Below are 24,581 nucleotides of genomic sequence, written 5' to 3'. Positions count from 1 at the left end.
GAATATGTGGACAACTACAAATACCTAGGTGTCTGGTTAGACTGTAAACTCTCCTTCCAGACTCACATTAAGCATCTCCAATCCAAAATTAAATCTAGATTCGGCTTCCTATTTCGCAACAAATTTCACTCATGCTGCCGAAAATACCCACCACTGCGACCTGTATGCTCTCGTTAGCTGGCCCTCACCACATATCCGTCTCCAAAACCACTGGCTCCAGGTAATCTGTAAGTCTTTGCTAGGTAAAGCTCCGCCTTATCTCAGCTCACTAGTCACCATAGCAACACCCACTCATAGTACTCACTCCAGCAGGTATATCTCACTGGTCATCCCCAAAGCCAACACCTCCTTTGGCCGCCTTCCCTTCCAGTTCTCTGTTGCCAGTGACTGGAACGAATTGCAAACATGATGATTGAGTTGGAGGCGTGCGTATGTAGTGTTGTGGTGTCTCTCTTGTCGTGATGTGTGTTTTGTCCTATATTTGTATTTTATTTTAAATTGTTAATCCCAGCCCCCGTCCCCGCAGGAGCCCTTTTGCCTTTTGGTAGGCCGTCATTGTTCACCATGCTCCAAGGGATATTCAGCGTCTGCCTTTTTTCTACCAATCGGTGCCCTTCTCTGCGAGGCATTGGAAAAACTCCCTGGTCTTTGCGGTTGAATCTGTGTTTGAAATTCCCTGCTCGACTGAGGAACCTTACAGATAATTGTATGTGTGGGGGGTATAGAGATGATTCAAAAATCATGTTAAACACTATTATAGCACACAGAGTGACTCCAACTTATTATGTGATTATTAAGCATATTTTTACTCCTGAACTTATTTAGACTTACCATAACAAAGGGGTTGAATATACTTATTGACTCATGACATTTCAGCTTAAAAAAGTTTTTCAATTTCAAAAATATTCTGCAAACAAAATTTCCCTTTGACATTATGCGGTATTATGCGACTCCAAATCTACATTTCAGGTGGTAACACGACAAAATGTGGAAAACGGCAAGGAGTGCATATGCTTTCTGAAGACACGGATATTATGGTTACTAATGTAATGTGAAAACCTTTAGCTGTCTGAATGTCTTCTCTTGGGAGAAACCTGGTTAGTACCAACTAACTGCAGAGTCCTTTGGAAAAGGCTTAGACCGATCTCATAAATTCCACTTGAAAACATGTCCAAGTTGTACCCGTTTGAGCTTAAAGAGGCAATTAGCAGTTGAAACAATAACACAACCTGCGCCTGTCGGTAAAAAGCTGAGGGCTGGAGAAATGTAACTGCTCTCAAATTGACAGACAGAGATGTGGATATAAGGACATGATATTAAGATTATAGTTTTAACCATGTAGTGTTTGTTTACGTTTACTTTGTTGACAAACATTGGGAGTAAAACAAGCTTTATATTTTGGGTTCTGATGGGGTACGGCAGTTGAACTAAACTCATGAGGCATTTATAAGTTATATTCTTCAAGAATCTACGGGTACATATCATAAATTTATAACGGCAAAAAAATGGATGTAGCACCTGCAGATTGTCCCTTTGATGCAGTGATTATTGGCAAATTATTGCTATGCATAGATTATACAAAGCTTCAATAAAGTCCCTTTAAACTACCTACAAAACTGTTTTTTCTTTCTACAATGAAAGAAACATTTCAAACTGTTTCCTTGTTGTATTTTCCAGGACCCTGGCGAGTGTGGGAAAAGAGCTGAAAGATAACTTCCTGAAAGCGCTGGCGGAGCGAGAGGAGGCCAACCGTAGTGGGAAAATGACTGTGAGTAGAGACAGTACATTATTACAGCACTCACATATCTACGTAATGGGCTTTCTCCCCCCAAAACATACCTCTACCATTCCATTAGGAGTTAGGATCTGGAGGGAACAGAATATACATTCTGCCAGGTTCAGTGGAACCCCAACCCTTCACTTCCTCTCTCTTCCTTCCTCCATCTCCTTCCTCCCATCACCTCTGGAGCTAGTCCTCCCAGCCTTTTTGACCTTCTCTCCAGTTCACCACCCAGTTAGTGTGCCAACTCCAACCCTCACCGCCCTGGCTATGCTATCTAGAACATAACAAAAATATTAATTAGATATTGCTTAGAAATAAGGCCTTTCGCCGTGGTATATTAGCCATATATCACAAGCCCTGAGGTGCCTTATTGCTGTTATAAAGTGGTTGCCAATGTAATTAGAGCAGTAAAAATAAATGTTTTGTCATATCTGTGGTATAGGGTCTGATATACCACGGCTGTCAGCCAATCAGCATTCAGGGCTCGAACCACCCAGATTATATTGCCCATGTCGTTTATAATTCAAAACCTGTTGGAATAGAAATATTAGTTAATTCAGGGCGTTCAGTTCCACTGCTCATGCTTCATCTTCCACCATAGGCTACCAGTACTGCTATATCTCTGTCCCCAGGGTTCTCCAACAGCTTCTGTACATATCCCCAGGGTTCTCCAACAGCTTCTGTACATGTCCCCAGGGTTCTCCAACAGCTTCTGTACATGTCCCCAGGGTTCTCCAACAGCTTCTGTACATGTCCCCAGGGTTCTCCAACAGCTTCTGTACATGTCCCCAGGGTTCTCCAACAGCTTCTGTACATTTCCCCAGGGTTCTCCAACAGCTTCTGTACATGTCCCCAGGGTTCTCCAACAGCTTCTGTACATGTCCCCAGGGTTCTCCAACAGCTTCTGTACATTTCCCCAGGGTTCTCCAACAGCTTCTGTACATGTCCCCAGGGTTCTCCAACAGCTTCTTCTCCCCAGGGTTCTCCAACATACATGTCCCCAGGGTTCTCCAACAGCTTCTGTACATGTCCCCAGGGTTCTCCAACAGCTTCTGTACAGGGTTCTATACATGTCCCCAGGGTTCTCCAACAGCTTCTGTACATGTCCCCAGGGTTCTCCAACAGCTTCTGTACATGTCCCCAGGGTTCTCCAACAGCTTCTGTACATGTCCCCAGGGTTCTCCAACAGCTTCTGTACATGTCCCCAGGGTTCTCCAACAGCTTCTGTACATTTCCCCAGGGTTCTCCAACAGCTTCTGTACATGTCCCCAGGGTTCTCCAACAGCTTCTGTACATGTCCCCAGGGTTCTCCAACAGCTCAGAATTGCAAAGGGAGAGTGTTTGCTGTTGAGTGTACAAAACATTAGGAACACCTGTTCTTTCCATGACATAGACTACCCAGGTGAAACTATGATCACTTATTGGTCACCTGTTAAATCCACTTCAATCAGTGTAGATAAAGGGGAGGAGACAGGTTAAAGAAGGATTTTTAAGACTTGACACAATTGAGACATGGATTGTGTACGTGTGCCATTCAGAGGGTGAACGGGCAAGACACAAGATTGTAGTCTCTTTGAACAGGATGTGGTAGTATTAGGAAGGTGTTATTAATGTGCACTCAGTGTGTATAGGAACAGATGTATTGATGTCTTTACCATTGGGTTGCCTTATCCTTCGCCCATGAAACCCTTTTGGTTTTAAATCCCTATGGGGCCTGGTCAAAAGTAGTGCACTGCTCAGGGAATAGCTAGTAATTTGGGACGGGGTGAGGGCTCGAACCACCAGACACACACTTGTTGTAAACAAGTCCTCTACAGTGTGGGAAACAAGTATTTGATTCCCTGCTGATTTTGTACATTTGCCCACTGACAAAGAAATGATCAGTCTATAATTTTAATGGTTTATTTGAACAGTGAGAGACAGAATAACAACAACAAAAAATCCAGAAAAACGCATGTCAAAAATGTTATAAATTGATTTGCATTTTAATGAGGGTAATAAGTATTTGACCCCCTCTCAATCAGAAAGATTTCTGGCTCCCAGGTGTCTTTTATACAGGTAACGAGCTGAGATTAGGAGCACACTCTTAAAGGGAGTGCTCCTAATCTCAGTTTGTTACCTGTATAAAAGACACCTGTCCACAGAAGCAATCAATCAATCAGATTCCAAACTCTCCACCATGGCCAAGACCAAAGAGCTCTCCAAGGATGTCAGGGACAAGATTGTAGACCTACACAAGGCTGGAATGGGCTACAAGACCATCGCCAAGCAGCTTGGTGAGAAGGTGACAACAGTTGGTGCGATTATTCGCAAATGGAAGAAACACAAAAGAACTGTCAATCTCCCTCAGCCTGGGGCTCCATGCAAGATCTCACCTCGTGGAGTTGCAATGATCATGAAAACGGTGAGGAATCAGCCCAGAACTACACGGGAGGATCTTGTCAATGATCTCAAGGCAGCTGGGACCATAGTCACCAAGAAAACAATTGGTAACACACTACGCCGTGAAGGACTGAAATCCTGCAGCGCCCGCAAGGTCCCCCTGGTCAAGAAAGCACATATACATGCCTGTCTGAAGTTTGTCAATGAACATCTGAATGATTCAGAGGACAACTGGGTGAAGGTGTTGTGGTCAGATGAGACCAAAATGGAGCTCTTTGGCATCAACTCGCCGTGTTTGGAGGAGGAGGAATGCTGCCTATGACCCCAAGAACACCATCCCCACCATCAAACATGGAGATGAAAACATTATGCTTTGGGGCTGTTTTTCTGCTAAGGGAACAGGACAAAGGGACGATGGACGGGGCCATGTACCGTCAAATCTTGGGTGAGAACCTCCTTCCCTCAGCCAGGGCATTGAAAATGGGTCGTGGCTGGGTATTCCAGCATGACAATGACCCAAACACACAGCCAAGGCAACAAAGGAGTGGCTCAAGAAGAAGCACATTAAGGTCCTGGAGTGGCCTAGCCAGTCTCCAGACCTTATTCCCATAGAACATCTGTGGAGGGAGCTGAAGGTTCGAGTTGCCAAACGTCAGCCTCGAAACCTTAATGACTTGGAGAAGATCTGCAAAGAGGAGTGGGACAAAATCCCTCCTGAGATGTGTGCAAACCTGATGGCCAATTACAAGAACCGTCTGACCTCTGATTGCCAACAAGGGTTTTGCCACCAAGTACTAAGTCATGTTTTGCAGAAGGGTCAAATACTTATTTCCCTCATTAAAATGCAATTCAATTTATAACATTTTTGACATGAGTTTTTCTGGATTTTTGTTGTTGTTATTCTGTCTCTCACTGTTCAAATAAACCTACCAATAAAATTATAGACGGATCATTTTTTTGTCAGTGGGCAAACGTACAAAATCAGCAGGGGATCAAATACCTTTTTTCCCTCACTTTATGTAAACAGTAAATAATCGCTCTCTCTTCTCTCTACCTCTCTCTACTTCTCTCGCTACCTCTCTCTCTCTCTCTCTCTCTCTCTCTACCTCTCTCTATCCCTCTCTCTCTCTCTACCTCTCTCTCTCTCTACCTCTCTCTATCCCTCTCTCTCTCTCTACCTCTCTCTCTCTACCTCTCTCTCTCTCCCTCTCTACCTCTCTCTCTCTCTCTCTTTCTCTACCTCTCTCTCTCTCTCTCTCTCTCTCTACCTCTCTCTCTCTACCTCTCTCTTTCTCTCTACCTCTCTCTTTCTCTCCTTCTCCTCTCTCTCTCCCTCTCCTCTCTCCCCCTCCCCCTCTCTCTCTCTCTCTCTACCTCTCTCGCTCTCTCTCTCGCTCTCTCTCTCCCCCTCTCTCTCTCTCTACCTCTCTCTTTACCTCTCTCTATCCCTCTCTCTTGCTCTCTCTCTCTCTCTCTCTCTCTCTCTCTCTATCGCCCTCTCCCTCCCTCTCCCTCTCCCTCTCTACCTCCCTGAACTTTTAGACCTGTGTTTTAGACCAGGCAGGTATAAGGACGTGGTCACAGCTTTCCTTCCACAGATGTTCTAATAAACCACTGTAGCTGACTGAAATAAGAGCTGTGAATCAAGCACTGTCAACTGTACCTCTTCCTGTGTTTAGAAAAGAGTGAGAGAGAGCATAAAAAACGATGGAACAAAATATAGTGTTTTGTATCACCAAACAATATTATGCTGACATGTCCCCCCTCCCCCTTCTAATTTCTCCCTCCGAAGTGCTTCCTCTGATGGAAAACGGTTCTGGGAAAGTGTTTATTTTCTTCCAACCCCCGTTTTAAAATCAGACCCACATTTGAGCACTTAATACCTTTTCTCTTGGAAACTCCCTGAGTAACAGGTCAAACTGCCTGACCCCTCTTGTATGTTTATATTACCTACATGTATTCCAGCCAATAATTGACTTACCCATGTGTGAGGGGCATATGGCGAGATATTCTGGATGTCCTTCATAAAGGACCATACACTCTCTTTATTGATTGGTACGTTTTTAACTAGCTTTGGATAATGTAATATTTAATGTCATGACATCATACATATATTGCTTAGATCTTTATAAAAGTAAAAATGGGTTGGAAAAAAAGACAATACTGTTTATCCTCAAAACACTGTGTATATGTGTATATCAAGTCAACCTTCTATGGTTTTGTTTCAACTGGTCCCTACCTCCATTATAAAAACAGGCCTGTTATTATAGCTGTCAAATATGTCTAATATGAGTTGAATTTACACCATTTTGCTCAGTGTAATAACCAGTCAACCGTATCAAGTATAACCCTCTATTTTGCACACAGACTGGTAGATTTGAAAATGTGCCAAAGTTCAACAGGCTTTCATTGGACATTAAATGGGCTATTGACTTCTCTGGTCGAATCGAAATGAAGTTTCTGCAGTGACCTGTGGTTATTTCCAATATACTGTAACTGAACTTAGGAGTTTACTGTGTGTCTTAAAACAGGCAGCTGGCTGTTTGAAAGCATGACACTATTATCAAATGGTGAAACCTTTACCCTCGTAGGAGTCGGCCTATAGGGATAGGGCCTAAATTAACATGTTTCTTACAGAAGAAATATGAAAAGCATATGTATAAACATGGTAGCAATAGAAAGGGAACAGTTTGGAGATAATGGGAAAATGATTTAACCGAAGGTGAGGACACAACAGTTCACCTGATACAAGACTGAATCCAAACATTACAACTGTTGATTTGAGGTGCATTTGACATTTACTGTAGTTTTTGCCGTATTTGTTCATAACCAAATACTCTGGATACATTCAGTAACATTATAATAATATTCCTGGAGAACGTGGGGGAGGTGCAACATAAGATAAAAACATTACAAGAATTTGAGTGACAGGACTAACTGGTGAGTGAGAGGACTAACTGGTGAGCGAGAGGACTAACTGGTGAGCGACACGACTAACTGGTGTGAGAGGACTAACTGGTGAGTGACAGGATTAACTGGTGAGTGAGAGGACTAACTGGTGAGTGACAGGATTAACTGGTGAGTGAGAGGACTAACTGGTGAGTGACAGGACTAACTGGTTTCTCCAAGTGGCCACACACCTCCACTAACTGGTGAGTGACAGGACTAACTGGTGAGTGAGAGGACTAACTGGTGAGTGAGAGGACTAACTGGTGAGTGAGAGGACTAACTGGTGAGTGAGAGGACTAACTGGTGAGTGACACGACTAACTGGTGAGTGACACGACTAACTGGTGAGTGACACGACTAACTGGTGAGTGACACGACTAACTGGTGAGTGACACGACTAACTGGTGAGTGACACGACTAACTGGTGAGTGAGAGGACTAACTGGTGAGTGAGAGGACTAACTGGTGAGTGAGAGGACTAACTGCTGAGTGAGAGGACTAACTGCTGAGTGACAGGACTAACTGGTGAGTGAGAGGACTAACTGGTGAGTGACAGGACTAACTGGTGAGTGAGAGGACTAACTGGTGAGTGACAGGATTAACTGGTGAGTGAGAGGACTAACTGGTGAGTGACAGGACTAACTGGTTTCTCCAAGTGGCCACACACCTCCACTAACTGGTGAGTGACAGGACTAACTGGTGAGAGGACTAACTGGTGAGTAGGACTAACTGGTGAGTGAGAGGACTAACTGGTGAGTGACAGGACTAACTGGTGAGTGACACGACTAACTGGTGAGTGACACGACTAACTGGTGAGTGACAGGACTAACTGGTGAGTGAGAGGACTAACTGGTGAGTGAGAGGACTAACTGCTGAGTGAGAGGACTAACTGCTGAGTGACAGGACTAACTGGTGAGTGAGAGGACTAACTGCTGAGTGATAGGACTAACTGGTGAGTGAGAGGACTAACTGCTGAGTGATAGGACTAACTGGTGAGTGACAGGACTAACTGGTGAGTGACAGGACTAACTGGTGAGTGACAGGACTAACTGTGTGAGTGACAGGACTAACTGGTGAGAGGACTAACTGGTGAGTGACAGGACTAACTGGTGAGTGATAGGACTAACTGGTGAGTGAGAGGACTAACTGGTGAGTGAGAGGACTAACTGGTGAGTGAGAGGACTAACTGCTGAGTGAGAGGACTAACTGGTGAGTGACAGGACTAACTGGTGAGTGAGAGGACTAACTGGTGAGTGAGAGGACTAACTGCTGAGTGAGAGGACTAACTGCTGAGTGAGAGGACTAACTGGTGAGTGACAGGACTAACTGGTGAGTGACAGGACTAACTGGTGAGTGACAGGACTAACTGGAGTCTCCAAGTGGACACACACCTCTCCAAAGTGTGCACAGTTTTAATTTTATGACTCAAAAGAAGTCTTCAACTCTAAGACGACTTTTATTAGCTATTCCAGCTCTGCAGTTGTGGAACGAGGGAAACGGGGATACCTAATCAGTTGTACAACTGAAATGTGTCTTCCCTCTGAATCAGAGAGGTACCAGGGGGCTGTCTTAATTGACATTCACATCTTCGGCGCCTGGGGAACAGTGGGTTAACTGCCTTGCTCAGGGGCATTTTTACCTTGTCAGCTCAGGGATTCGATCCAGCAATCTATTGGTTACTGACCCAATGCTCTAATAGCAAGCACACTTGTAGTTGTTTAGTTTGGAACACAACTCTGCATCCCCGCCATCACACAGTTACTGTGGTTGTTTACGCAATTGAAAAACATTCCATTATACTGTAAATGATTTGAAAGCTTGTTCCGTTGTTGGAATGAGACCAAGGTGCAGCGTGTTAAGCGTACATCTTCCTTTATTATGATGAACACCAAAAAAAAAAGAACAAAAAAAAAGATCAACGAACGTAAAGTTCTGCAAGCTAATACAGCAACTAACAAAATCAAGATCCCACAAACTCAGGTGGAAAACAGGCTGCCTAAGTATGATCCCCAATCAGAGACAACGATAGACAGCTGCCTCTGATTGGGAACCATACCCAGCCAACAAAGAAATAGAACACATAGATTTCCCCACCCAAGTCACACCCTGACCTAACCAAATAGAGAATAAAAAGGCTCTCTACGGTCAGGGCGTGACAGCCAACATCAACAGCTAAATTACGATCTTACAGAGTGTAAAGGCCTTTTCTCACCAACTTTAGTCTGAATTCCCCCAAAATACAGATTTAGATTTTCACACCAAGTCCAATGTGTTTTTCCAAGTTTCACTTTTCAGAAAAATGTGCATGATGTCACCAATGCTGCTTCTATCATTCTCAGTGGCAATACAATGTTCAAAATGGCTGCAGTAAATGAGACAAATCATATACTAGTTGAAAAATAATATGCTACTGAACATATTAGGCTAGGATATATTCATACTATAGAGGGATTCATGAAATGAGCTTGGCTGTGTTTCATTCAGTTCCATCCCCATTTAATAAGAAAGAAAACACAAAACTGGCACCTGTCATCATTCCTCGCACATATGCTGACCATCATGACGCTTGCTGCCTACAGGTTTCTACCTGATTAAAGAGACGAAGTCCAGACAGGAAACATTCTGAATGGACAGGGAGAATTAGTGAACTCATACATGAACACCCGCCCACCTTAAAGGAACAACCAATCAAAGCCACCTGCATCGAATCTCACACAGACACATGAGGAAGTCACATTTCTCCTTTCCCAAAAATCTATTAAAACCTTGCCTTAGCATCAAATCCTTTATGTAGGATATCAAAAATGAATCTACATTATAGGATAATGCCAAATCAATGTAGCCTATCATATAAATTGAAGAGGACATTTTTAAGGGGGAGATATACACTGAGTATACAAAACGTTAAGAACACTTTTCTAAAATAGAGTTGTTGTGTTACAACCTGAATTCAAAATAGATTAAATAGATTTTTCTCTACCCATCTACACACAATACCTCATAATGACAAAGTGAAAACATGTTTTTAGAAAATGTTGCGAATCGATATTCTGAGTATTCTTCCCCCCTCCATCAGGGGTCGATATTCTGAGTATTCTTCCCCCCTCCATTCACCAGGGGTCGATATTCTGAGTATTCTCCCCCATTCACCACTAGTTGATATTGGGAGTATTCGTCCCCCTCCATTCACCACTAGTTGATATTGGGAGTATTCTTCCCCCTCCATTCACCACTAGTTGATATTGGGAGTATTCTTCCCCCTCCATTCACCACTAGTTGATATTGGGAGTATCATTCCCCCCTCCATTCACCACTAGTTGATATTGGGAGTATTCTCCCCCCTCCATTCACCAAGGGTTGTTCCTTTAATCTTTTGTTTTATATCACCCACCTGACATCTTTGAAGTCAGGTTGAAATGACACCCGTCACTTACAACACATTCTAGTGGCAACTCCATCTTCCTGTCCCTCCAGTCTCCACAGAAGGCATTACAGAGATTGATCGTGGACATGGGTCTTAATTAAAGAAGGTCCCGTCTTGCCTTTGTGAGCAGTTTATAAATATACCTGCTCCCCTGCCTGTTCTTTACCCCCAGGGCTGAGACAGACACAGAGGCAGCCCCGGGAACCTCAGCGGGCTGCATGCCTTACAAATTGGGTGCAAAATAATAACTCTACTCTACTCTACTCTACTGTGGTCTACTCTACTGTAGTCTACTCTACTCTACTGTGGTCTACTCTACTGTAGTCTACTCTACTCTACTGTGGTCTACTCTACTGTAGTCTACTCTACTCTACTATACTGTAGTCTACTCTACTATAGTCTACTCTACTGTGGTCTACTCTACTGTAGTCTACTCTACTCTACTCTACTGTGGTCTACTCTACTATGGTCTACTCTACTCTACTGTGGTCTACTCTACTGTGGTCTACTCTACTCTACTGTGGTCTACTCTACTGTGGTCTACTCTACACTACTCTACTGTGGTCTACTCTACTGTAGTCTACTCTACTCTACTGCGGTCTACTCTACTGTGGTCTACTCTACTCTACTCTACTCTACTCTACTCTACTCTACTGTGGTCTACTCTACTTTGGTCTACTCTACTCTACTGTGGTCTACTCTACTGTAGTCTACTCTACTGTGGTCTACTCTACTCTACTGTACTGTGGTCTACTCTACTGTGGTCTACTCTACTGTGGTCTACTCTACTGTAGTCTACTCTACTCTACTGTAGTCTACTCTACTGTGGTCTACTCTACTGTAGTCTACTGTAGTCTTCTCTACTGTGGTCTACTCTACTGTAGTCTACTGTATTCTACACTACTCTACTACTCTACTCTACTCTACTGTAGTCTACTATACTCTACTGCAGGATACTCTACTGTAGTTTACTCTACTCTACTGTGGTCTACTCTACTGTAGTCTACTCTACTGTAATCTACTCTACTGTGGTCTACTCTACTGTAGTCTACTCTACTCTACTGTAGTCTACTATACTGTAGTCTACTCTACTGTGGTCTACTCTACTGTAGTCTACTCTACTGTATTTTACTCTACTCTACTCTACTGTGGTCTACTCTACTGTAGTCTACTCTACTGTAGTCTACTCTACTGTGGTCTACTCTACTGTAGTCTACTCTACTGTAGTCTACTCTACTCTACTGTAGTCTACTATACTGTAGTCTATTCTACTGTAGTCTACTCTACTGTAGTTTACTTTACTGTGGTCTAATCTACTGTAGTCTACTCTACTGTAGTCTACTCTACTATACTCTACTCTACTGTGGTCTACTCTACTGTAGTCTACTGTTGTCTACTCTACTGTAGTCTACTCTACTGTGGTCTACTCTACTGTAGTCTACTCTACTGTAGTCTACTCTACTCTACTGTAGTCTACTCTGCTCTACTCTATTCTACTCTAATGTAGTCTACTCAACTCTACTCTGCTCAACTCTACTCTACTCTACTCTATTCTACTGTACTGTAGTCCACTCTACTCTACTGTAGTCTACTCTGCTCTACTCTATTATACTCTACTGTACTCTACTCTACTGTAGTCTACTGTACTCTACTGTTCTCTACTGTAGTCTGCTCTACTCTACTCTACTGTAGTCTACTCTACTCTAATCTGCTCTACTCTACTCTACTGTAGTCTACTCTATTGTGATCTACTCTACTCTAGTCTACTCTACTGCTCTACTCTGCTCTGCTCTACTCTACTCTACTCTACTCTACACTACTCTACTCTACTGTAGTCTACTCTACTGTGGTCTACTCTACTGTAGTCTACTGTAGTCTACTCTACTGTGGTCTACTCTACTGTAGTCTACTGTAGTCTACTGTGTTCTACACTACTCTACTACTCTACTCTACTCTACTGTAGTCTACTATACTGTAGTCTACTCTACTGTGGTCTACTCTACTGTAGTATACTGTAGTCTACTGTAGTATACTCTACTGTAGTTTACTCTACTCTACTCTACTGTGGTCTACTCTACTGTAGTCTACTCTACTGTAGTCTACTCTACTGTAGTCTACTCTACTCTACTGTAGTCTACTATACTGTAGTCTACTCTACTGTGGTCTACTCTACTGTAGTCTACTCTACTGTAGTCTACTCTACTGTAGTGTACTCTACTCTACTGTGGTCTACTCTACTGTAGTCTACTCTACTCTACTGTAGTCTACTCTGCTCTACTCTATTCTACTCTACTCAACTCTACTCTGCTCAACTCTACTCTACTGTACTGTAGTCCACTCTACTCTACTGTAGTCTACTCTGCTCTACTCTATTATACTCTACTGTACTCTACTCTACTGTAGTCTACTGTACTCTACTGTTCTCTACTGTAGTCTACTCTACTGTAGTCTACTCTACTGTAGTCTACTCTACTGTAGTGTACTCTACTCTACTCTACTGTGGTCTACTCTACAGTAGTCTACTCTACTGTAGTCTACTCTACTCTACTGTAGTCTACTCTGCTCTACTCTATTCTACTCTAATGTAGTCTACTCAACTCTACTCTGCTCAACTCTACTCTACTGTACTGTAGTCCACTCTACTCTACTGTAGTCTACTCTACTCTGCTCTACTCTATTATACTCTACTCTACTGTAGTCTACTCTACTCTAATCTGCTCTACTCTACTCTACTGTAGTCTACTCTATTGTGATCTACTCTACTCTAGTCTACTCTACTGCTCTACTCTACTCTACTCTGCTCTACTCTACTCTACACTACTCTACTCTACTGTAGTCTACTCTACTGTAGTCTACTCTACTGTGGTCTACTCTACTGTAGTCTACTGTAGTCTACTCTACTGTGGTCTACTCTACTGTAGTCTACTGTATTCTACACTACTCTAATACTCTACTCTACTCTACTGTAGTCTACTATACTGTAGTCTACTCTACTGTGGTCTACTCTACTGTAGTATACTGTAGTCTACTGTAGTATACTCTACTGTAGTTTACTCTACTCTACTGTGGTCTACTCTACTGTAGTCTACTCTACTGTAGTCTACTCTACTGTGGTCTACTCTACTGTAGTCTACTCTACTCTACTGTAGTCTACTCTACTGTGGTCTACTCTACTGTAGTCTACTCTACTGTAGTCTACTCTACTGTAGTCTACTCTACTCTACTATACTCTACTATACTCTACTCTACTGTGGTCTACTCTACTGTAGTCTACTGTTGTCTACTCTACTGTAGTCTACTGTAGTCTACTCTACTGTGGTCTACTGTAGTCTACTGTATTCTACACTACTCTACTACTCTACTCTACTCTACTGTAGTCTACTATACTGTAGTCTACTCTACTGTGGTCTACTCTACTGTAGTATACTGTAGTCTACTGTAGTATACTCTACTGTAGTTTACTCTACTCTCCTCTACTGTGGTCTACTCTACTGTAGTCTACTGTTGTCTACTCTACTGTAGTCTACTCTACTGTGGTCTACTCTACTGTAGTCTACTCTACTCTACTGTAGTCTACTCTGCTCTACTCTGCTCTACTCTATTCTACTCTAATGTAGTCTACTCTACTCTACTCTACTCTGCTCAACTCTACTCTACTCTATTCTACTGTACTGTAGTCCACTCTACTCTACTGTAGTCTACTCTACTCTGCTCTACTCTATTATACTCTACTGTAGTCTACTGTACTCTACTGTACTCTACTGTAGTCTGCTCTACTCTACTCTACTGTAGTCTACTCTACTCTAATCTGCTCTACTCTACTCTAGCCTACTCTACTCTGCTCTGCTCTACTCTACACTACTCTACTCTACTGTAGTCTACTCTACTCTACTGTAGTCTACTCTACTGTGGTCTACTCTACTGTAGTCTACTCTACTGTAGTCTACTCTACTCTACTGTAGTCTACTATACTGTAGTCTACTCTACTGTACTCTACTCTACTGTAGTTTACTTTACTGTGGTCTACTCTACTGTAGTCTACTCTACTCTACTCTACTGTGGTCTACTCTACTGTAGTCTACTGTTGTCTACTCTACTGTGGTCTACTCTACTGTAGTCTACTCTACTGTAGTCTACTCTACTCTACTGTAGTCTACTCTGCTCTACTCTATTCTACTCTAATGTAGTCTACTCAACTCTACTCTACTCTGCTCAACTCTACTCTATTCTACTGTACTGTAGTCCACTCTACTCTACTGTAGTTACTCTGCTCTACTCTACACTACTCTACACTACACTACACTACTCTGCTCTACTCTACTCTACTCTACTCTATTTGTTTTCCTTCTCTTTTCTTGTCTTTCTTTTTCTATGAACACCCAGCCGACACCCAGCCGGCTGTTGAACCACTAGTCCTGGCATTATCTTTGTCATCAGCAGCGCTCTCTAAAGCTTCTCTCTCTCTGCCTTCTCTCTCTGCCTAGCCTGCATTGTGATCTTTATTCAACTCCCGGCCCTGTTGCGAAAGCCGCTCTGCTGCCAAAAGTCACACACAAACAAAAGGTGCACCTGGGCATCTTTGGCGTTATTTACCCTGGGTAAGAAGTTACGTTTTTTCTTCTTCAATCAAATCCAGGTCACAGCTGCTCAGGATGCCTGAGGCACTCCATTGTTGAAGGTAGGAGGAAGGACTCGCATCTGGAATGAGTAGTGTCCCACACTACCCCACTGCTGTACACCTCAGCCCAGCCTAACCACCACCCACAACCCTCCACCGAGAGTTGAACCATCAAACTAAAACACAGGCCATGATAGCAATGGTTGTGCTTTTACATTTTTTTTAAAAATCTCAGTTTGTTGTGTTACTAAAGAAATAGTCAAATGTTTTAATGTCTCCGCTTGGATTTGTTGAACGATGTCGGACATAGGTTTCAAATCATTATGTTGAAGCTAAGTGATAGGTGGATTTGACCATTGTCTCATCAAACAGAGTATCTGGGCATTGATTTGAACTTTCTATGTGATACTGATCTCCTATAGTATGAAGCTGAATGCCCAAGTGAACCATTTGTTTGCGTGAAGTATTTTCTAAAGTTGATTTTAGAAGTCAAAATGTAGTCCGAAATGTAGTCCGAAATGTAGTCCGAAATGTAGTCTGAAATGTAGTCCTAAATGTAGTCCGAAATGTAGTCTTAAATGTAGTCCTAAATGTAGTCCTAAATGTAGTCTTAAATGTAGTCCTAAATGTAGTCCTAAATGTAGTCTTAAATGTAGTCCTAAATGTAGTCCGAAATGTAGTCTTAAATGTAGTCTTAAATGTAGTCTAAATGTAGTCCTAAATGTAGTCTTAAATGTAGTCTTAATGTAGTCCTAAATGTAGTCTTAAATGTAGTCATAAATGTAGTCTTAAATGTAGTCCGAAATGTAGTCTTAAATGTAGTCCAAAATGTAGTCCAAAATGTAGTCCAAAATGTAGTCTTAAATGTAGTCCTAAATGTAGTCCAAAATGTAGCCTTAAATGTAGTCTAAATGTAGTCCTAAATGTAGTCCAAAATGTAGTCTTAAATGTAGTCCTAAATGTAGTCCAAAATGTAGTCCTATCTTCTTTAAACGATACTAGATCTATTCTGCTTGTTGAGTAATACTCTTACCGATCACCCTGTTGATACACAGTGTTCCCTAAAGGTAGACCCACACCACAGCTAGATTAAGACTGAGAGATACACAGTGTTCCCTAAAGGTAGACCCACACCACAGCTAGATTAAGACTGAGAGATACACAGTGTTCCCTAAAGGTAGACCCACACCACAGCTAGATTAAGACTGAGAGATACACAGTGTTCCCTAAAGGTAGACCCACACCACAGCTAGATTAAGACTGAGAGATACACAGTGTTCCCTAAAGGTAGACCCACACCACAGCTAGATTAAGACTGAGAGATACACAGTGTTCCCTAAAGGTAGACCCACACCACAGCTAGATTAAGACTGAGAGATACACAGTGTTCCCTAAAGGTAGACCCACACCACAGCTAGATTAAGACTGAGAGATACACAGTGTTCCCTAAAGGTAGACCCACACCACAGCTAGATTAAGACTGAGAGATACACAGTGTTCCCTAAAGGTAGACCCACACCACAGCTAGATTAAGACTGAGAGATACACAGTGTTCCCTAAAGGTAGACCCACACCACAGCTAGATTAAGACTGAGAGATACACAGTGTTCCCTAAAGGTAGACCCACACCACAGCTAGATTAAGACTGAGAGATACACAGTGTTCCCTAAAGGTAGACCCACACCACAGCTAGATTAAGACTGAGAGATACACAGTGACTAAACTGCTTGGAGTAACCCTGGATTGTAAACTGTCATGGTCAAAACATATTGATACAACAGTAGCTAAGATGGGGAGAAGTCTGGCCATAATAAAGTGCTGATCTACCTTCTTAACAACACTATCAACAAGGCAGATCCTAGTTTCTACCTTCTTAACAACACTATCAACAAGGCAGGTCCTACAGGCCCTAGTTTCTACCTTAACAGCACTATCAACAAGGCAGATCCTAGTTTCTACCTTCTTAACAACACTATCAACAGGGCAGGTCCTACAGGCCCTAGTTTCTACCTTCTTAAACAACACTATCAACAAGGCAGGTCCTACAGGCCCTAGTTTCTACCTTCTTAACAGCACTATCAACAAGGCAGGTCCTACAGGCCCTAGTTTCTACCTTCTTAACAGCACTATCAACAAGGCAGGTCCTACAGGCCCTAGTTTCTACCTTCTTAACAACACTATCAACAAGGCAGGTCCTACAGGCCCTAGTTTCTACCTTCTTAACAACACTATCAACAAGGCAGGTCCTACAGGTCCTAGTTTTGTCGCACCTGGGCTACTGTTCAGTCGTGTGGTCAGGTGCCACAAAGAGGGTCCTCTGAAAATTACAATTGGCTCAGAACAGGGCAGCACGGCTGGCCCTTGGATGTACACAGAGAGCTAATATTAATAATATGCATGTCAATCTCTCCTGGCTCAAAGTGGTGGAGAGGTTGACTTCATCACTTCTTGTATTTATGAGAGTTATTGACATGTTGAATGTACTGAGCTGTCTGTCTAAACTACTGGCACATAGATCAGACACCCATAAATACCCCACAAGACATGTCACCAGAGGTCTCTTCACAGTCCCCAAATCCAGAACAGACTATGGGAGGCGCACAGTACTACATAGAGCCATGACTACATGGAACTCTATTCCACAGTACTACATAGAGCCATGACTACATGGAACTCTATTCCACAGTACTACATAGAGCCATGACTACATGTAACTCTATTCCACAGTACTACATAGAGCCAAGACTACATGGAACTCTATTCCACAGTACCACATAGAGCCATGACTACATGGAACTCTATTCCACAGTACTACATAGAGTTTGACTACATGTAACTCTATTCCACAGTACTACATAGAGCCAAGACTACATGAACTCTATTCCACAGTACTACATAGAGCCATGACTACATGTAACTCTATTCCACAGTACTACATAGAGCCAAGACTACATGGAACTCTATTCCACAGTACCACATAGAGCCATGACTACATGGAACTCTATTCCACAGTACCACATAGAGCCATGACTACATGTAACTCTATTCCACAGTACCACATAGAGCCATGACTACATGGAACTCTATTCCACATCAGGTAACTGATGCAAACAGTAGAATCAGATTTAAACAACATATTAAATTCACCTTATGGAACAGCAGGGACTGTGAAGAGACACACACAGGCACATGATAAAACACGCACTCTACAAACACGTACGCATGGATGTTGTATTGTAGATATGTGGTAGTAGAGTAGTGGTCTGAGGGAACACACTAAATGTGTTGTAGATATGTGGTCTGAGGGAACACACTTAATGTATTGTAGATATGTGGTAGTAGAGTAGTGGTCTGAGGGAACACACTAAATGTATTGTAGATATGTGGTAGTAGAGTAGTGGTCTGAGGGAACACACTAAATGTATTGTAGATATGTGGTAGTAGTGGTCTGAGGGAACACACTAAATGTATTGTAGATATGTGGTAGTAGATATGTGGTCTGAGGGAACACACTAAATGTATTGTAGATATGTGGTAGTAGATATGTGGTCTGAGGGAACACACTAAATGTATTGTAGAGTAGTGGTCTGAGGGAACACACTTAATGTATTGTAGATATGTGTAGTAGAGTAGTGGTCTGAGGGAACACACTTAATGTATTGTAGAGTAGTGGTCTGAAGGGAACACACTTAATGTATTGTAATGTAGAGTAGTGGTCTGAGGGAACACACTTAATGTATTGTAGAGTAGTGGTCTGAGGGAACACACTTAATGTATTGTAGAGTAGTGGTCTGAGGGAACACACTTAATGTATTGGTCTGAGGGAACACACTAAATGTATTGTAGAGTAGTGGTCTGAGGGAACACACTAAATGTATTGTAGAGTAGTGGTCTGAGGGAACACACTAAATGTGTTGTAGATATGTGGTAGTAGATATGTGGTCTGAGGGAACACACTAAATGTATTGTAGATATGTGGTAGTAGAGTAGTGGTCTGAGGGAACACACTAAATGTATTGTAGAGTAGTGGTCTGAGGGAACACACTAAATGTATTGTAGAGTAGTGGTCTGAGGGAACACACTTAATGTATTGTAGATATGTGGTAGTAGAGTAGTGGTCTGAGGGAACACACTTAATGTGTTGTAGAGTAGTGGTCTGAGGGAACACACTTAATGTATTGGTCTGAGGGAACACACTTAATGTATTGTAGAGTAGTGGTCTGAGGGAACACACTTAATGTATTGTAGAGTAGAGGCCTGAGGGAACACACTTAATGTGTTGTAGATATGTGGTAGTAGAGTAGTGGTCTGAGGGAACACACTTAATGTGTTGTGAAAAGTGTTATGAAATGTAATGTCATGTCATATTTTAAATTGTGTATAACTTCCTTAATGTTGCTGGACCCCAGGAAGAGTAGCTGCTGCCTTGGCAGGAACTAATGGGGACCGTTAATAAATACAATTATAATACTGCACTACCCTATGCTATACTACCCTATACGATACTACCCTATACTACACTACCCCATACTATACTACCCTATCCTATCCTATACCATCCTACCCTATACTACCCTGTACTATACTGCCCTATACCATACTACCCTATACGATAATACCCTGTACTATACTACCCTATACTACCCTATACTACCCCATACTATACTACCCTATAATATACTACCCTATACTACCCTGTATTGCCCTGTGCTATACTGCCCTATACTATACTGTCCTATACTATACTACCCTATACTATACTACCCTATACTACTGTCATGACGTTGGCCTGGGGGTAGGTTTATGACAGTCATAAATACCTCTTTCCCCCTTTTTCCTCTCTCTACCCTACTGATGTTACATTTGCAAACCCCTTGGTTAACATAGAGATTCTGGGAACATCAGAAGGTGGGGGGAAATGAACTATATTCTGGTAATCCGACCAATTGAACATATGCAGTGGTACTTAATGAATATGATGTCAGCTCGGTTGTCATCTGAGATATTCTCATCAATGATAAGATGACATCAACTCTACAGTGGAAAGTCTACACATCAGAGTTACCGGATTCACATGGAATTGTTGTTCAATTTAAATGTTTGAATATTAAATTATTCGTGATGGGATGAAATGTGTGAGAATTGTGTTTTCATGAGTGAATTAGGCCCGACTCAGTGGCCTGCCCACGTAAGAGACATAGGTTGTAAACTATGAAACACACCCCTTTCTCCCTCCACTCTATAAAGCCTGGATGACAATATAACCTCCTGTTCCGAGGATGTGAGGACGACGGTCCGATGTCAGAATGGTTCAGATAATAACTACAGAACGAAGCCAACATCAGCGTGAGCTTTGGTTGCGAATGGTATGAACTTTGAACTCTTATTCACTATAGAAGTGATACCTCCTAGCCGTTGAGTTAGCAACAGCAGGTGCAAACGAGGGTTTGGAAGGAACAGACAGAGTATCCCGTCTACCACACAACGGCGTTACTACAACGTATACAATTTCCCAGCAAGGACACAGGACTCGGTTGGGCAACACGGCCTCCACCTACCACCAACCTACCGAAGCGCAGCTCAGAGTAAATTTTTATTGCATTTTCCTTTTCCAAATTGGCGGTAATTTAGAATTCATAAAATACTGTATTTAAGATAGCACAGCTTCTCCCTGTGTCCCTCAGTCTTCCCTCTCTTTCACTCGAACCCAGCCCCTTTTCTTTTGTGTAACCAGCTGTCAGAATCTGTTCCGTCCGCTAGGGACGTTTTCCTTTATGACGTAATTTGTAATCAAGTTATGATTCATTCTGTGTAAATATGTAATTCTGTGTGATTAGTTAGGTATTTAGTAAATACATAATTAAACTCAATTTTGTATTACTGATTCAACTTGTTAGCCAGGTTTCGTGAAGATAACCAAGAATTTACAACTTTCAGATGAGACTGAATTAAGGTGACGATTAATTTTGACTGCTATTGCTGTAAAATATTACTAGGTCTTTAAGAGTTTATTCGGAAGATAACAGCTCTATGGAATATTATTTTGTGGTGCCCCGACACTCTAGTTAATTACATTTACATGATTAGCTCAATCAGGTGATATTAATTACGGATAAATCATTTTATAGAATAGCATGTCATATCACTTAATCCGGCATAGCCAAAGACACGACACTACCCTATACGATACTACCCTATACTATACTGCCCTACCCTATACTATACTACCCTATACTATACTACCCTATACCATACTACCATATCCTATACTATACTACCCTATACCATACGACCCTATACCATACTAGCCAATGCTATACTACCCAATACCATACATATATGATACTACCCTATACTACACTACCCTATACGATACTACCCTATACTATACTACCCTATACAATACTACCCTGTAATATACTACCATATACTATACTACCCTATACGATACTGCCCTATAATATACTACACTACCCTATACGATACTACCCTATATTATACTACCTTGTACTATACTACATTGTACTATACTGCCATATACTATACTACCCTGTATGATACTACCCTATACTACCCTGTACTATACTATACTACCCTATACAATACTACCCTATACCATACTGCCCTACACTATACCACCCTATACTATACTACCCTATACTATACCGCCCTACACTATACTACCCTGTACTACCATATACTATACTACCCTGTACGATACTACCCTATACTACCCTGTACTATACCACCATATACTATACTACCATATACTACACTACCCTATACTATACTGCCCTACACTATACCACACTATACTACCCTATACTATACCGCCCTACACTATACTACCATGTACTACCCTATACTATACTACCCTATACTATACTACCCAATAACATACTACTCACATACCCATAGTATACTACACTATACTATACTATACCACCCTATACCCACTAGCATATACTATACTATACTACTATACTATACTACAATGTACTATACTGCCCCATACTATACTACCCTATCCCATGCTACCCTATACCATACGCCCCTATACCATACTAGCATATACTATACTACCCAATACCATACTACCATATACTGCCCTATAATATAATACCCTATACTATACTGCCCATAGTATACTACACTATACTATACTACCCTATACCTTGCTAGCATATACTATACTACAATGTACTATACTGCCCCATACTAGACTACCATATAATATACTACCCTATACTACCCTATACTATGCTACTCTTTACTATACTACCCTATACAATATTACACTATACTACATTACACTATATACACTACCATATACTATATTACACTATATACACTACCCTATACTACATTACACTATATACACTACCCTATACTACCCTATACTACATTACAATATATACACTACACTATACTACATTACACTATATTCACCACCTTACACTACCCTACACTACATTACACTATATACACTACCCTATACTACCCTATCCTACATTACACTATATACACAACCCTATACTACATTACACTATATACACTGCCCTATACTACATTACACTATATATACTACCCTATACTAACCTATACTACATTACACTATATACACTACCCTATACTACATTACACTATATACACTACCCTATACTACATTACACTATATATACTACCCTATACTACATTACACTATATACACTAACCTATACTACATTACACTATATACACTACCCTATACTACATTACACTATATATACTACCCTATCCTACATTACACTATATACACTACCCTATACTGCATTACACTATATACACTGCCCTATACTACATTACACTATATACACTACCCTATACTGCATTACACTATATACACTACCCTATACTACATTACACTATATACACTACCCTATACTACCCTATACTACATTACACTATATATACTACCCTATACTACCCTATACTACATTACACTATATATACTACCCTGTACTACATTACACTATATACACTACCCTATACTATATTACACTATATACACTACCCTATACTACATTACAATATATACACTACACTATACTACCCTATACTACATTACACTATATATACTACCCTATACTACATTACACTATATACACTACCATATACTACCCTATCCTACATTACACTATATACACTACCCTATATTACCCTATACTACATTACACTATATATACTACCCTATACTACATTACACTATATACACTACCCTATACTACATTACACTATATATACTACCCTATCCTACATTACACTATATATACTACCCTATACTACCCTATACGATATTACAATATATACACTACCCTATACTACATTACACTATATACACTACCCTATACTACATTACACTATATACACTACCCTATACTACATTACACTATATATACTACCCTATACTACATTACACTATATACACTAACCTATACTACATTACACTATATACACTACCCTATACTACATTACACTATATATACTACCCTATCCTACATTACACTATATACACTACCCTATACTGCATTACACTATATACACTGCCCTATACTACATTACACTATATACACTACCCTATACTGCATTACACTATATACACTACCCTATACTACATTACACTATATACACTACCCTATACTACATTACACTATATATACTACCCTATACTACCCTATACTACATTACACTATATATACTACCCTGTACTACATTACACTATATACACTACCCTATACTATATTACACTATATACACTACCCTATACTACATTACAATATATACACTACACTATACTACCCTATACTACATTACACTATATATACTACCCTATACTACATTACACTATATACACTACCATATACTACCCTATCCTACATTACACTATATACACTACCCTATATTACCCTATACTACATTACACTATATATACTACCCTATACTGCATTACACTATATACACTACCCTATACTATATTACACTATATACACTACCCTATACTACATTACAATATATACACTACACTATACTACCCTATACTACATTACACTATATATACTACCCTATACTACATTACACTATATACACTACCCTATATTACCCTATACTACATTACACTATATATACTACCCTATACTACATTACACTATATACACTACCCTATACTACATTACACTATATATACTACCCTATCCTACATTACACTATATATACTACCCTATACTACCCTATACGATATTACAATATATACACTACCCTATACTACATTACATTATATACACTACCCTATACTACATTACACTATATACACTACCCTATACTACCCTATACTGCATTACACTATATACACTGCCCTATACTACATTACACTATATACACTACCCTATAC

At 41.0% G+C, this 24,581-nt stretch overlaps 1 protein-coding gene across 1 annotated transcript in view; it reads left to right on the top strand.

Annotated features, from left to right (window-relative positions):
* The window catches only part of cfap299 (cilia and flagella associated protein 299), a 264,558-nt gene that overhangs the window by 93,858 nt on the left and 146,119 nt on the right, over nt 1-24,581 (top strand). The window contains exon 3 of the mRNA XM_042320214.1: nt 1,678-1,768. Within this exon, the coding sequence (XP_042176148.1) occupies nt 1,678-1,768 (91 nt within the window). The remainder of the gene's footprint in view (nt 1-1,677; nt 1,769-24,581) is intronic.

Source organism: Oncorhynchus tshawytscha, linkage group LG04, assembly GCF_018296145.1.
Source record: "Oncorhynchus tshawytscha isolate Ot180627B linkage group LG04, Otsh_v2.0, whole genome shotgun sequence".
Classification (NCBI taxonomy): Eukaryota; Metazoa; Chordata; class Actinopteri; order Salmoniformes; family Salmonidae; genus Oncorhynchus; species Oncorhynchus tshawytscha.
This window is presented reverse-complemented; position numbering and strand designations above follow the sequence as displayed.